The sequence below is a fragment of the Gordionus sp. m RMFG-2023 genome, chromosome 3, assembly GCF_954871325.1.
Source record: "Gordionus sp. m RMFG-2023 chromosome 3, tfGorSpeb1-WG-v2, whole genome shotgun sequence".
NCBI lineage: Eukaryota > Metazoa > Nematomorpha > Gordioida > Chordodea > Parachordodidae > Gordionus > Gordionus sp. m RMFG-2023.
In genome coordinates, this window is record NC_088777.1 from 5,378,237 (window position 1) to 5,393,688 (window position 15,452).

General features: G+C 25.5%; 1 protein-coding gene and 1 long non-coding RNA gene across 2 annotated transcripts; one reads left to right on the forward strand and one right to left on the reverse strand.

Moving 5' to 3' along the window:
* Positions 1 to 8,760: 8,760 nt before the first annotated feature.
* Positions 8,761 to 13,742, forward strand: LOC135927271 (uncharacterized). Its single transcript, XM_065463226.1, has 6 exons — positions 8,761 to 9,005; positions 9,324 to 9,418; positions 12,789 to 12,928; positions 13,038 to 13,200; positions 13,270 to 13,422; positions 13,576 to 13,742. Exons 1-6 carry the CDS (start codon positions 8,818 to 8,820, stop codon positions 13,707 to 13,709), a joined length of 873 nt encoding a protein of 290 aa, XP_065319298.1. The 5' UTR covers positions 8,761 to 8,817; the 3' UTR covers positions 13,710 to 13,742.
* Positions 10,452 to 11,393, reverse strand: LOC135927202 (uncharacterized). The gene is made up of 3 exons (XR_010571987.1): positions 11,343 to 11,393; positions 11,099 to 11,294; positions 10,452 to 10,895 (listed from the first exon to the last, which is right to left on the reverse strand). It is a non-coding gene; the product is annotated as an uncharacterized LOC135927202 (long non-coding RNA).
* Positions 13,743 to 15,452: the final 1,710 nt, after the last annotated feature.

Genomic DNA, 15,452 nt, shown 5'->3' on the forward strand with positions numbered 1-15,452 from the left:
AATAATCGCCGTATCTGATCCATTAATTCCTATAGGATTGTTTCCAATTTCGAAAAATATTGTACCCTAAGAAATAATAAAATTTAATGTGCCATTTTTTTTTGGTTTAAGTAAATAATTTCGGTAATTTATATTAAATAATATATACGATTGTGTTTTACAAATGGAAGTGCAATTGAACAATCATATTCTCTAGGAGTCGCGTACGCCAATTCAACTAAAGCGATGATATCGATAGGCTTATTTTTAGCTTCGACAGATTTCTTGTACAAATCGAGATCAAACTTGGGAACTTTAAAAAAAATTGTACTAATTTAAATTTGGGTAAATTATATACATTCAAGTGGTTTAGGATTTGGTTTGACGATATCATCTTCTCCGCATGATATATCCAAATAGGAAAGTGCTAAAAGACCGATAAAGATGTTTCTCAACATTTTAGAAATTTTTTTATTTAAAATGAAATATAATATGAAAAATGATTTGTGTTTATATAAAAATATTCAATTTTATATTTTATAAAATAATTATTCAAATTAAATTTAAATTTAGTGTACACATTTAAAAAAAAAATGATAAATAAAATATTAAATTTGAATATTTGATTCCTTTAAAATATGTTATTAAATATTATCATTGAAATTTTTAAAAATAAACTAATTAGATTTGATATATATTCAAATTTATGTAAACAGATTCTATCAAAATATCGTTTTTTTGTAATTACAATTGCATAGTGTAGATATAAAAAATGTTGGCTCATATACTCAAAATATTTATAAGTTCTCGTAGATTAAATTTTTTTTTTAAATTGTAGAAGCACAGGATTTGAACAAAACTAAAAAAATAAGAAAATTTGATCAATATTTTGAGTATTCCCCCCAAAAAAGATCAAAAATTGAATATTCCTCTTAATTTTTCATCCTAAATTTTGAATATTGCATTCAATTTATGAAAATTATCTTTAGAAAACCATTTACAATTTAAATAAGAAAAGAAAGGATGTAGTGCAAAGGTTCTTTAAGGTTTAAAGGGAACAATCATCGTTATCCTAAGCCTGATGTTGCATATCGAACTATTTTAACTGTCAGTTTTTTATTCAAATCTTTAGTATCTATACAATTTAAAATTGCATTACTAAAAAATGTTTTACTTTTATTTTGTGATTAAAAAAATTCGTAGTTTGTTGATATCAATAAAAAGGTTAAGAAAAATCTAACTTAAATAGTGCCAAAAGTATGATTTCGTTATTAGGTATATTATAGTGAATATGTTTGCGTCAATGTGTTTTTCCGACAATGTGTTATTTTCAACTTTAAATCATTCTTTGAGCCCGTTGTTAAAGATTTTTAACTGATTTCACTCGAAAATGTATACCGTCATGTTTGGAATATCTACCCTATGAATTTCAGAGAATTTTTCTATAAATTTTTAAACTTAATGTAATTTATATTAGAGATTTTCCTTATATTTTTTTATATAAATTATGAATGATTCAAAGGTTAGCAGCAAAAATGGTCTACAATTCATAAGATAGAATGCCAAACATGATAGAACATATTTCAGGTAAAATGAGATTTTTAGATTTAAAAAAAGCGCTCAAAAATGATTTAAAGTTGTAAAAATAACACATTGCCGGGAAAAACACATTAACACTAACATATATATATATAATTTAGTTAGCACAGTATACCATTTTCTTCTTAATGCTTTGATTTTTATCTTGTAATCCTCTAAGTTCCCTAACATAGTTGTAGATGTAGAGAGTTTAGGTAAGAAACAGCGAAAAGGTGGAAATATTTCTTAATATATTCTAGATTCTTGTTCTTAGATTTGACGCTTAGAGATTGCAAGTTAGCCAAAGGCTCTGGGTCTAAAAAAATATTTTTAACTCGAATTGGCTAATTTAAAAAAATATACATGATAAAATGATAATTAGAAATTTGTGTAGTTAATCTGCTCGATTTATCGCATTTTAAATTACTCTCTAGGATTAGTTAATAGATGACGACAAACCTACTGTTTATAATTAATGTATAAGCTATATTCCTATTACTAAAATGTACTTTAGATCCATCAAGAGATTCCGAATCCCCATACGACATATATAAATAATGATAATATTTCCTGTACATTAAAATTAACAAGTTTTCTAAAAAAATATGTATTTTTAAATATAAATTTTGTCCATCCCCTTTTCTTGGAATGCTATTTTTTAAGCTTCTCCATTACCTTTCACTGGTATGAGTATGTATCGAGGGGTCAAGATCTTGTCACAAATATTTCTGAATGAATGACCATGTAATGATCATAATTACACATATTCAAAATCGAAGCTACATAATATAAAATATAGTGAAATTAAAGTTTTAATAGCCTTTTCAGCTACCTGCCATGATTGTAGAATCTTTATGGAAATGTTTTTTGATTATCCCTAAATATATTTCTATCCCGAGTAGTGTTGTTAAACGGCTCGTTTTGAGCCGATTTTTAAAAACGTTTAACTTAATATTTTAGCGAGAAAAATATTGCATAAGCCTTGAGATTCCGCTAATTGATTCTAGATCATTGTGGCCGTCTACGAGCAAAATTTTCAGGCTTGCGAAATATTATTCTGGATAAAATATAGAGTGCCGTAAAAAAAATAACAACTAATCCCGAGAGACAACTGCTTCAAAGTAACCATTTTTTGTTCTTCTGCATAATTTTCTATAATTTTTCCTGGTCTACCAAGCTGATATACCATGTTGTCTTCAAAAGTTTTTATAGTTTTTCAAAAAAAATATTAAACCGATATTTAATTTAAAGGATGATTAAATAATTTTTAATATAACATTTTGTTATAGTAGTTTGAGATAAGCCCAGGCTAGATATGCTTTCTACTCTTGTTTTCCTAGTTAAATATTGTATCATTAGTCTAATTAATTAATGGATCTTTATTTCAATGTTTTCATATATTAATCCTAAATATATTGTAATTCATAAGAGAATTTTTTTTAAATTTATTTTAAAGCATATAAAATTCGACCAATAAAATTCTTAAAATTTAGTGCGCATGTGGGGAAAACCTGTTAAAGTATCGCCTTACCAAATTTTTATAACATAATATATGATTTATACCCTCAAAAGTAATTTTTTAAAATCCTGCAATTTATCAAAAATAAAAATTAATAAGGTTTTATATATTCCAATAATAACTATCTTATATAAAATATTAAATCCAATTCTATATAAAATTATTTTTTATTTGAAAAACATAAACTACCATAAAATTAAATTTTATTTATATTGAGGGTCTGTGGGGTATACTTTTCAGAAGTTGATATGAGCTTAATTTTTATTATTGAAATTTAAATATGGTAGGAATTCTTATTAGAAATAACTAGTAAATCATGCATGATATAAATAAATTAAATCGGTCCTTGCTGACGATATGTAGAAAAGAAAAAAAAGTTTAGTTTATGCAACAGTAAATATAGACATAAATCAAGATTAATGAAACAACGATTTTAAATTGTCTACATCAATACAATGTTAATATTCGAGTGAAAGATACTATATTATACAATTATCTAATTATATTTATTTATATCACATAACACCTAATTAAAAATATTATAATTTATAAATTATAATTATATAATTAAAAATAAAATTTTATAATTAAGTCCCCAAAAAGGAACAATAATTGTGTCTAAAAATTTCTAATTGAATTTTTTGTCGAATAAAAAGGAATTATCTTGGTTCATTTGTGAAAAGTCGTATTTTATTAGCAAGAATAAATTTATCAAAAGTGATGGGTCTTTGTCCCACTTAAATTCTCTTTTTGGGAACAGATCCTATTGCAATATTAATCCATTATTTTTTTTATATGTTTTAAATTGACAATAAATTTCACCAATTTTTTTTATAATTATTTTCGATTATATGGCTTATTTTTTATCAATAAAGTTAGTTTAAATAATATATAGTATATCATTTTCAGCTCAAAAACTCCTCATGGAAAAAATCATCCCCGGGTGTAGCTCATCCTTTCCCATATATTTTTTTCGAAGAAATGAATTATTGTTACAAAAGTATAATTTTTTTTATGTATAGCAAAATAATAAATGAGCGGAAGTAATATGAGATATTATTTAATTAAATATCATCAAGTAGCTTCAATATTATTGAAGTTTGCCTTAAGGGCTCGCATGCACCCTAGTCTCCCTTGCTGGGTTTAAAAACAGGCTCAAAGAAATGCGTTTTACAAAATATACTCTTAGTTCTTTTGGTTTGTCAAGAGCTAAATTTATTGTTATATTCCCTGTATTGCTATAATTTTTTTATAAATACAAGTTCAATCGAGACCTCTCAGCGAACATGCCATCATTAGTTGTTCACTTAAATTAAATATTAAAAAAAACAATTTACATAAATTTGAATATACACTAATTTAATTAGTTTACTATAATTATTTTTAAAAAAATTCAATAACTTAATGAATATGGTTTTAATGAAATCGTTTAATTTTCACAAATTAAAAAATTTAAGCTCAAGTTGATGAATAATGAAAAACCCAAATATTCAAATTAAGTATTATTTTATTTTTTTTTTCAAAGTTTTCTAAATTTAAGTTAATTTTGAATATTAGTCATAAAGTAAAATAAAATATTTTAATATAAATATAGTGTACCAATCATTTTCATCCATATTTTTTGAACTTAATATAACTTTACCATTCCGAAATGTTGAGAAACACGTTTATAGGTCTTCTTGCACTTTGCTACTTGGATACATTATATGGCGGATATGGTATCAACAAGCCTTATATTAAACCACTTGAATGTAAATAATTTATCCATTTAGAATAATATACATATTTTTTTTAAAGTTCCTAAGTTTGACTTGGATTTGTACAAGAAAGCTGTTGGAGTTAAAAATAAGCCTATTGATATCATCGCTCTGATAGAATTGGCATACTCATCTCCTAGGGAATATGATTGCTCACTTTCAGTCACATTTGTAAAACATAATTTATACTAACCTTATGTATTATATAATATATAATGCCACGATTATTAAACACCAAATATATTCAAATATATTTTTTAATGTATAGGGTACATTATTTTTTGAAACTGGAAACAATCCTATTGGAATTAATGGATCTGATGCGGCAACTATTACCTATTACAAAGATGCCAATCTTCATTTACCCTTTAATAGCGCAAAAGCATTTACTACGATATTAAGTAATTTGCCTACACCCATTTTCAATGCATCAGGTACTAAATCGATAACTTATAATTAAATTATTATATAAAAAATTTGTTACAGGTTACTATCTAAATGTGGATAAAGCTTTGCAATTGGCTCAAGAACTTTTTGAAACTTCTAAAAGACCACATCCGCTAAAACAATTATTAGTTTTCATTTCGGATGCTTCTGTGGGTTACCCTGAAAAAACTGCCAAGCTATTAAAAGAATATGGTAAAAAAATTTGTATTTGCACGTTTAAATTATTAACCGATTGATAATATTAGATGTCGAAATATTTGTGTTTGCTTTGACAAAAAAAGTGAATCTCGAACAAGTAAATTCTATAGCTACTTCTCCTGATCACGTATTTTGGTTTCCGGACTATTGCAGTGCCTCAAAATCCATTTACAGATTATAAATTTTGTTATTTTTTAGTTTTAATATGCTTAAATTATTATATATTACATTTTATATATGAATTTACTAACTTTATAAATAAAAATTTACTGTATATTGACTCATTAAGTTTATCTCCAGGTACTTAGCCAATAAGAAACCTTAACGTAAAATTTAGAGTTGTGAACTCGAATATTTGAATCCTGGAATTTTAAACTATATTTTACAATAAGTTTTGGTATACGAATATCTAATCCGATTTTCTAAAAGAGGTCCAAACCTGTCCCGTCCATATTACCAAGGGATAGATGGGTTGTCAATAAGCTCTCTGTTTGGTCTGTGCTTTCAAAATATCAAGCCAAACAATTTTTAGTATCTCAAATTAAGCTTCATAAACTCTCGTAGAAAAAAAACTGTTCTCCTAAATTATATGTATTTTATAACATCAAGTCTAAGATATTAAAATAAATTTTATAACTTACATTACCCCTCATTTTTAGTAAACAGGTTCAAGCTATGCGCTATTTAACGCTATCGAAATCTCAGCTGATTCTTAACAGCGATGAGAATTTTTGAAATATACGTCACAACATATGTTTTTAAAATTTTATCATAGCATTTTCATTGTTATACTCCTTATATAAATTATGCCTATTTATTGCTTGATTTTGTAAATAACGCACTTATGAAATGCCGCACCGCTTGAACAAATAGCTTTTACTATAAATGCGGCGTTATTAATTACGCTGGCGTTAAAAACAATTTACTTCGATTGACTAGCTTTGTTCATTATATAAGGAGCTGATCTACAAACCCATGAGAGGTAAAATTTGCCCCCACGTATTTTGACCGGAAAATTTATCCATTTTAGAATTAATTTTTTTTTTCCAAAAATTTCAAGGTATGATTATTTAATCTTTACACTTTTTTTTTAAATATATTTTATTTTACGTTATTTTACTCATCAAGTTTTTAATTCAATAGAAGATTCAATTTTATTAATAAGCCAATCATAACCCTAACTATCTCAAACCAATTCTAAACCCATATCTCTCTTATTTTTTATCCTACTCCTTATTTAAAGTCTATATTTCCAATTAACAAATTTCTTCGGTTGAAGATTTTTGGGGTTGAAAGAAGGTGCAACCTAATTCTGGTTCAGAAATTTGAAATAGTTTGGTTGGGCATTTTGAGACCCCCGATAAAATAGAGACCGATTTATTGGCAACCCATCATAAACAGGGTAATATAGACCCGGGGCGGGTTCGGATCTCTTTCAGAAAATCGGTTTCGGTTAACTTCTTATTATCAAAATTTCTTCTAGTTAGTTTAAAATTCCTGAACGAATTATGGTTCACATCCCTGCCTATGTCATATTTTTTAATATGTAGAAAGTGATCTGTATCGGACATAATTTTTAAATCCCGGCCAGATCCGCCCAGCCCCAAAATTTAAAAAAAATTTGTCAGCAAAGAATTTATTTAAATATTGAAAAATTTAATGTCTTTTTAGAGCCTTGTTTAATGCAAGAATTTTGAAATATATCAAATTTATTTAACAATAAGTTATGATATCATATTTAAAAATTTAAACCCTACCCGGCCCGGCCCGAAATTATTTTTTAATAACACGTGATTTAGATAATTTTATTATCTATATTTTATTTTAATGATTTAGCGTATTAAATTGAATAAATAAATAAATAAATAAAAAATGAAAAATTTCGGCATATATTATTTTTATTATAATTGCGTTTATTTTTCCTTGTAGTAAGATCTTAGGCTATAGAAAATATTAGTTCGTTGGGATCAGAATTCGATTATAACCAATGAAATAAAAAGAAATAAAACACATCAAAACCGTTAAATTATTTTGAACATACCTATAATGACCTTTTCTTTTTTTGGAGAAAAAGAAAATTTGTTTATAAAATATATAAGTAAAAGGTGTTTAGTTTTGAAAGGTCACTTTTTTTTTCATAATAAAGTAAATTTTAAAAAAATATATATATTCTAAATTTATTAAAATTTATTAAGGGTTTTTTGCTGGCATTATACTTCCCCCTTTTATAACTGCCAAACTATGACAGGATTCGGTTAGTTCTAGATAGCCCTCCCCGACATCTACACTCAATGTCAAAATAAACGAAAATTGATTCTTTAAAGTTGGAAGATAAAAGTAAGGTTTTCTAAGCGAGATTTGGTAGTTAAAAAAAAAATTAGAAATTTGTGAGGAATCTGAATACTCCGAATTTTTAACTGCACTATAAATTTTGCTCCATAAATTTATTCTAAGTTTTTATCGGCCTTTAAAAAAGAGGTTCACATCTTTTCCACCCTTGAACTTTTCCAAGGTGGCCTATAAAAATATTCCATATATTAGACCTGCATATATTTCCCTGCAAAATAAAGCCGTTTTTCTCCTAATGGCTATTTCTTATGCGGATATAATTTTTGACAAAATAATATCAACACCTCGCAAATGTTATTCACTTTAATTCGCTTATGGTAAAAATATTAATAAAGGAATTTTAATTGTAAATTATCATTTATCCAAAAGGTTGAAACAATTATAACAAATCATATCTAAAATGGTTTTTTTTAAATTCTTCCAAAATATAAACAGGTTTAAACAGGTCGATTATCGAAATCAATGGACTTAGCCTGACATAACAAATATTCATTTTGAAGGATATCTTGTATAATAATAATAAAAAAATAATTAGCCTTAAATAAAAATTAATTAATTCACTCTGGTAAAAAACCAAAATTTATGTATTATTATACAAATAAAGTATAACTCAAGTTTTGTAATTTTTTTTAAAAAAAGAAAAAGGAGAAAAATAACTTCAAATGTTTCAAAACGTTCATAAATTTGGACATTTGACCCAAATTTAAAAATTATGAAATATTTGATTCATGATATATCTCCTTATTTTCCCATCAAAACATAATATAACATTCACTTGTATGCTATTGTACTATGCTAAGCTATCCACTCCAAGGACATCTATTTAATCTTTTTTCCGACAAAAATATTCTTTTAAGAAATAATTTAATTATATATAAAAAAAATATATCTTAATTTTTGTTAACAAATTTTCTCCATATATAAAATAAATTTCAAATTTTAAAAAATTTATTTAATATAACCCTTTTTCAAGTCCCATATTTCAACGAGATGAATCATTACGCCATTCCTTCCACGAAAATGATTTTACCATTAGGAAATGTATTTGTTTTTAATCTGAAACATTCCCTACCTCTTTTTCTCGCCCTGATAATTTTCTTTTGTTCCGTGAACTTTGATTGCTGTTCCGGTATGTGTGCAAATACTCCTGTCGACAATACTAAAATATTGTCGAAAAGGTATATTTTTTTTTATTATAAATATTATATTTATATTTTTTAAAGCATTTATTTTCTAAATCACTATGTTTTTTCTTTCTTCTCTTTCTTTCTTTCTTTCTTTCTTTCTTTCTTTCTTTCTTTCTTTCTTTCTTTCTTTCTTTCTTTCTTTCTTTCTTTTTTCTTTCTTTCTTTCTTTCTTTTATCCAGCGGATCAAACTTTGATGTTAAATATGTAATTATAATTAATAAGGTAGAAAAAAGAGGATTATTTTTATCTCTCAAAAAATAGCCATTTTATTCATTTTCATTTACATTATATTTTTTTGCTGCTGAAAGTGATGGTGGAATAGTTAAAGTCGCGACAAACCCTCAATCCACGCGGGGTAGCGGTCCTGAAACCGGCAAATCTAAATACAAGCGGTCCCTTAAGGGTATTTTATTTAAATTAACATTATTTTATTTTTTATTTTCTAATTGTTGGAAATATCCTTGTTCAGTCATATATTATCTTAGGCTAAATCCTCGTTTTAACTATACTAATATGAGACAAATTTGTTTATGTATATCTGCTCCACTCCGCTTAGCAAAAAAAGAAAGAAGCAAATTCTAATCTGGAGCCCATTACAAAAAAATAAAAATAAGCAAGAAAAGTAAACGTCAAAAAATTATTTGGAAAATTAATATATTTATTTAAAAAAACCAGAGTTGATGCAGTTCAGGTTGTTTTAAACGACTCAATTTAGTCGATTTTAAAATTAAGGGTTTAGTGAAAATAATTTGAGGCAAGCCTGGAGATTTTATTAATATTTTCATAACAAAAAAAAAGTTACAGATACTTTTCCTTACATTTCCTTAAAAAAAAATAATATTTAATATTCATCTTTTAAAATTTGGAATTCTTGCATTCATAATTTTTTGTCCTTCTTATTTCCCTTTTTTAATGTTTTTAAATTAATATTCCTTATTATATCTTGACCTAGTGGTTCTGCAATGGGTGGGTTTTTAGCCCGTCCGCTTATACTTCGGACGGGCGTGGTCGGTTTTTCTAAAATATTTTTAACATTAGGCGGGCGGGCTAAACAAAATTTATAGCTAAATGAACGAGTGGGAGGGGTAATGGATGACTGGACGAACTAAAAAATATTTTAAAAATGGCCAGGCAGGCTTTTTGACTTAGACCTACTCATTGCAGACCTCTATTTTGATCTACCAATTTTACCATTAATAAGCAGAGTTGTTATAAGATACTTTTTAAATGGATCTAGATACCGATACAGATACATAGTCTCAAAAGTTATCTAGATACAGATACAGATACAGCGTCTAAAAAGTTATCAAGATACAGATACATTTTTTAATGCTCTTATATATAGGTTTGCATAAACCTAAATTAATATTATATTGTGAAAATTCATGAAATGAGCTAAAAATTTATTGACGCGATATAACATTTATCAGAATATAACTAAAATTATAATTTTAATATAATATATGAAAATATATGATTAGATAATTATTAGATTTCAGTAATAAAATATTTTCAAAATTTTGATCATTTAGGCATCCTCGTTTATCTGTGAAGACATTTTTAGCAACACTAAATAGTCTTTCCACAGGGGCGCTTGAAGGAATTGTAGTGTTATATTTAATAAATAACAATTTTATATCAGTTCTTTAAAAATGCTAAAATCTCTACATTTATTTTTGAAAAAGTTATTTAAAATTTGTTGATTATCAAAATTTAAATCATTATTAGAAATTATATCTGCTGTAGGGTACTGAAAAAATCTGAAATTAAATTATTTGTTTTTTTTGGCAGGTTATTTGCTTGCAGTCAGTTGATGACTTTGATAATTCACCAGCTAATCTTTGTATCAATTGTTTTCTTTTATAATGGCTGCATGCCATCTATAATAAAAGCAATAATTAAATCATCTAAAGTGCCTTGAGTTAAAGTCAAAGGTCTTTTAGCAAAATTATTATTGGAGGATGAGCCTTGCCAATATTTTCTTTAGTATTTTATTTTCCTTCCCCTTTTTTATTTTTGTTAACAAGGTTGGATATTTTCTCTTAAAATTTTAATTAGAATTTTAAATATATAATATCTATACCCTTATGTGCTTCACGATATTGCACGTTGAAGTCATACTGACGGATATTTTTGTATTTTTAGGTAGACACGGCAAACCTTTTACCATCAGAGAATTAATTGTTTTCTTTGTTTTGAGATATTATTTTAAAATATGCTCAATTTGGCCATGGTAAAGCAATAGAACTTGTTGCTTCCTCTTCTTCATCGATATAGATCTAAATAAATATATAAACTTAAAAATTTAGTTATAAAATAAAATTTACCATTTCCATATTGTAATATTAAAATTTGTATGGTTTATTGATAAACTCGGACATAATATTTAAATTAATGAATATTTATATATATTTTTTATATATAAGTTTTAATATTTTATGTATATATTATTCTTTATTATAGTATTAATAAATATTAATATATAATATATATATATTTATTTATTTCATAAGCTCATATGAAATAAAATAAATTTTACAGTCAAATATTTTTATTTATAATAAAAAAAGGGGTATATAAAATGTATCTTAAAAAGTATCTAAAAACAGATACAGATACCTCTAAAAAAATATCTAGATACAGATACCTTTCTAAAAAATCTATCTTGATACAGATACAGATACTACATTTTTATATCTAGATACAGTATCTAGATACTTGTATCTAGATACTTTAACAACTCTGTTAATAAGTAATTTAGATCAATTTTTTTTATGATGTATTTTCTATATTTATAATAAATCATTGTAAATTAATGACTTATTTTATATGTTAGAATAAAATATATTATTTATATTACATTGTTCCAACATTTTAGATATTTAATCACAATATGTATTGGGTTAAAGTAATAATAATATTTTTCTGGTAACTACAATTTGATAATCATATTTGATTGAAACTTTTTTTTTCTCGATATTAATGATGTCCTTTTTGTTTTTGAATTATATTTATTATGAATGATATCGTTAGAAATATAAATATTTTATTATAGTCTTCGAAATATCATGTGTATGTTAGTGGGTTTATATAATGTTATAGAAATATTTCTAAATGATTTTAAAAAATTTCGGGCCAATTTCTCAGGAATAAATCATTAAATTGTCATTTATTTAAAATTTATATTTCAGCTCGTTTGAGGTATTTCCCTATAACTTCTGTTGGTTAATTTATATATATATATCAAAAAATTGTTTACAAAATACCGTTTCTTTTAGGTTTGTCTAGAAATCACTCTTATTGTCCGAGTCATGTAACGCTATATTTTTAAATTTCAATCTACGATACTTCTTAAAATTGCGGATGGGTCATTATTAGTTGCTTTACTTGAAATATAAATTTTTGTATAGCAATAGCAAATAAAAAAATTAATTATATTTTGGCAAGATCAGTATACTTTTATTTATATCTATCATATCTAATTATTTTAATACGATAGTTCAGTAATAATTGTTTGTTGATGAATATTAGATGATCAACTCAAGTATTTTATTTTTTCTAAATGTAAATTAAATTTAGATTAATTTGAATATATACATTGTAAATTAAAACAAAATATTTATACAACTTTTCGTTTATATATTTTTCACTTAAAATAATTTATTTATTTTTCTATTCCAAAATGTTGAGAAAAATGTTTATAACTGCTCTTTTGCCTACTTCGCTACTTTATCATAATCACTTTGAATGTGTAAAAATTTACCCATTTATAGTATTAAAAGTTCCTAAGTTTGATCTCGATTTGTTCAAGAAAGCTATTGGAGCTAAAAACAGACCCATCGATGTTATCGTTCTTATGGAATTGGCTTACTCATCTTCTAGAGAATATGATTGTTCACTTTCGTCTACATTTGTAAAACATTCATTTATATGCTAACCGTATATATTATATAAATATAAAATTCAACCAAATTTATTACGCACGAAATGAATAGTTGCTTATTAAATTTTTTGATTTTTAGGGCTCGATATTTTTCGGAATTGGAAACAATCCGATAGGAATTGCGGGATCGGATACGGGAATCATTACTTATAACAAAGATGCCAATGTTCATTTGTCTTTAAATTGTGCAAAAGCATTTACTGGGATATTAAATTTGCCTACACCTATTTTCAACGCGGCGGGTATACTTAATCGATAATTTTGTTAAATCGTTTCAATTATTATATTTATTTATTTTTTCTTTCTACCAGCTGACGATTTAGATGTGGGTAAAGCTTTACAATTGGCTAAAAAGCTTTTTGAGACTTCTAACAGGCCATATCCGCTAAAACAAATATTGGTTTTTATTTCGGGTAAATCTCGGGGTAACCCCGAAAAAATTGCCAAGCTCTTAAAACAATACGGTAAAAATATATTTAATATATATTGAAGTATACTTTTCTTTCTTTCTTTCTTTCTTTCTCTCTTTCTTTCTTTCTTTCTTTCTTTCTTTCTTTCTTTCTTTCTTTCTTTCTTTCTTTCTTTCAATGATTTAAAACTGTTTCATTTATTTTTAGATATCGAAATATACGTATTTGCTTATACAAAAAATGTGGATCTCGAACAAGTATATTCTATAGCATCTTCGCCTGAACACGTGTTTTGGTTTCCTGATTACTGCAGCGCTTCGAAAGCCATTTATGGATTATAAATTTTGTTATTTCTATTTTTGGATAATTTTTTTAATTAGTTCATATTTATATATAAATTTATATATTATGATTATTTTTTTTTAAAAAAATTTATGAATATTACATTTAATTTACCAAATTTTGTTTTTATGAACGAATATATATTCTTGATATTTTGAAATTTTTTTTTTCTCCTTTAACTTTATTATAAAATGTATTTGAAGATATAACTACACGAAAACCCTTACCTCTGGTTCCAAAAAATAAATTTTTATCAGCCACTAACTATGTCATTTAAAAAAGTTCACACTTATAAACGCCTTATGCTTAATTTTGTATAATTCATATGAAAGGACAAATTTTGATCCCTGAAAGATTTAGGGTCTATTTTTAAATTTGAATGAATTATATTTTTTTCTAAACATTTTCAAAGTGCGAAATTATTTAATTTTTACATTTATATTTATTCATCTAAAATTTGAATCTAACTCTTTTTTTTATCTATTATTTTTCTATAGAAATTGTTATAAATATTCTGTAGAAAAATGTTTCACAATATTGAGTTGTCCGTGGAAAGATTTTATGTTAGTATATGAATAATTATACATATTAAATTTCGTTAAAAAAAATAAATATGTTATCAATAGGTAAATTGACGTATGATTGTAAAATTAATGAGGGTGAAAAATATAAAAATAGAATTTAGGAGAATGGATAAGGAATTTTATAAAAAAGAGGATGTCTAAAAAAAGAAAATAGGAGAAAGAAAGCATGATGAGCAGCACATGGAAGATTATTCAATGAATGAGATAAAACTTAGATAGTTGGAGCGAATAATGGCGGTAGTAAGTCTTTGCAGCAAGAAGAGGGATTGATGGCTGATCACCTTTTTCACTAATCCGTTAGCCCAATTTTTTAAAAAAGGCGTTGAACTTTGCTACCGAAGGTGATTTCATTTAGATCTAATATAACTATTTCTTTTTTAATTTTGGGGGAGGAAAAATTGGAAGCTATTTCTGGGGGTCAAAACAATTTTCCATGGCCAGGATTAGGGTACGAAACCCCCCACCCCACGTGATCCAAAGGTGGTTAGAATGGAAAACAAGTTTATATATGATATTAAAACAAATAACTAATTGTTAAAATGATCGTGTTGTTAAATATTTATAAAAATTATCTTTTCTAAACTCAAAAAAAGGAAATCAAAACTTTTCAACCTAACTTTGGCTTCAAACAACCGAAAATTGAGAGCCAAGATTTTAATATTTAAAGAGAATTAAAAATTTTATCCATTATCCAATCAATCCTAATTGAAAAAAAATTTATTGCTCATTTATAAATTGATATTTTGTATGTTAATAAAAATAAAAAGTTGATTGGTTCCTTAAGTAGTAAACTTCACGTTACGTTCCTGGTTCAATAATTATCCATTATATATATGTAGATATTTATTTTTCCCCATGTTTTGATTTTAAAGTGAATAATATAATACATATTATATCTAATAAAATCAAGGTTAGGCGTTTAATATGACTTATATAATCTACAGCATATTTTCTTGTAAATGTATACAACAAAGTGACCCTTCGAATCTATCATTATCTTGCTTATTAATTCAAGCAATAATAGATTTATCCAAGTTTTAACCACTATATTAATTGTTATTGAAACGGCTCGATTTTAAAAAAACAGCTAAGTAAATATTTTAGGTAAAAAAAAATATTACGCAAACCTGAAGATTTTATTCACAGACGGCACAAATG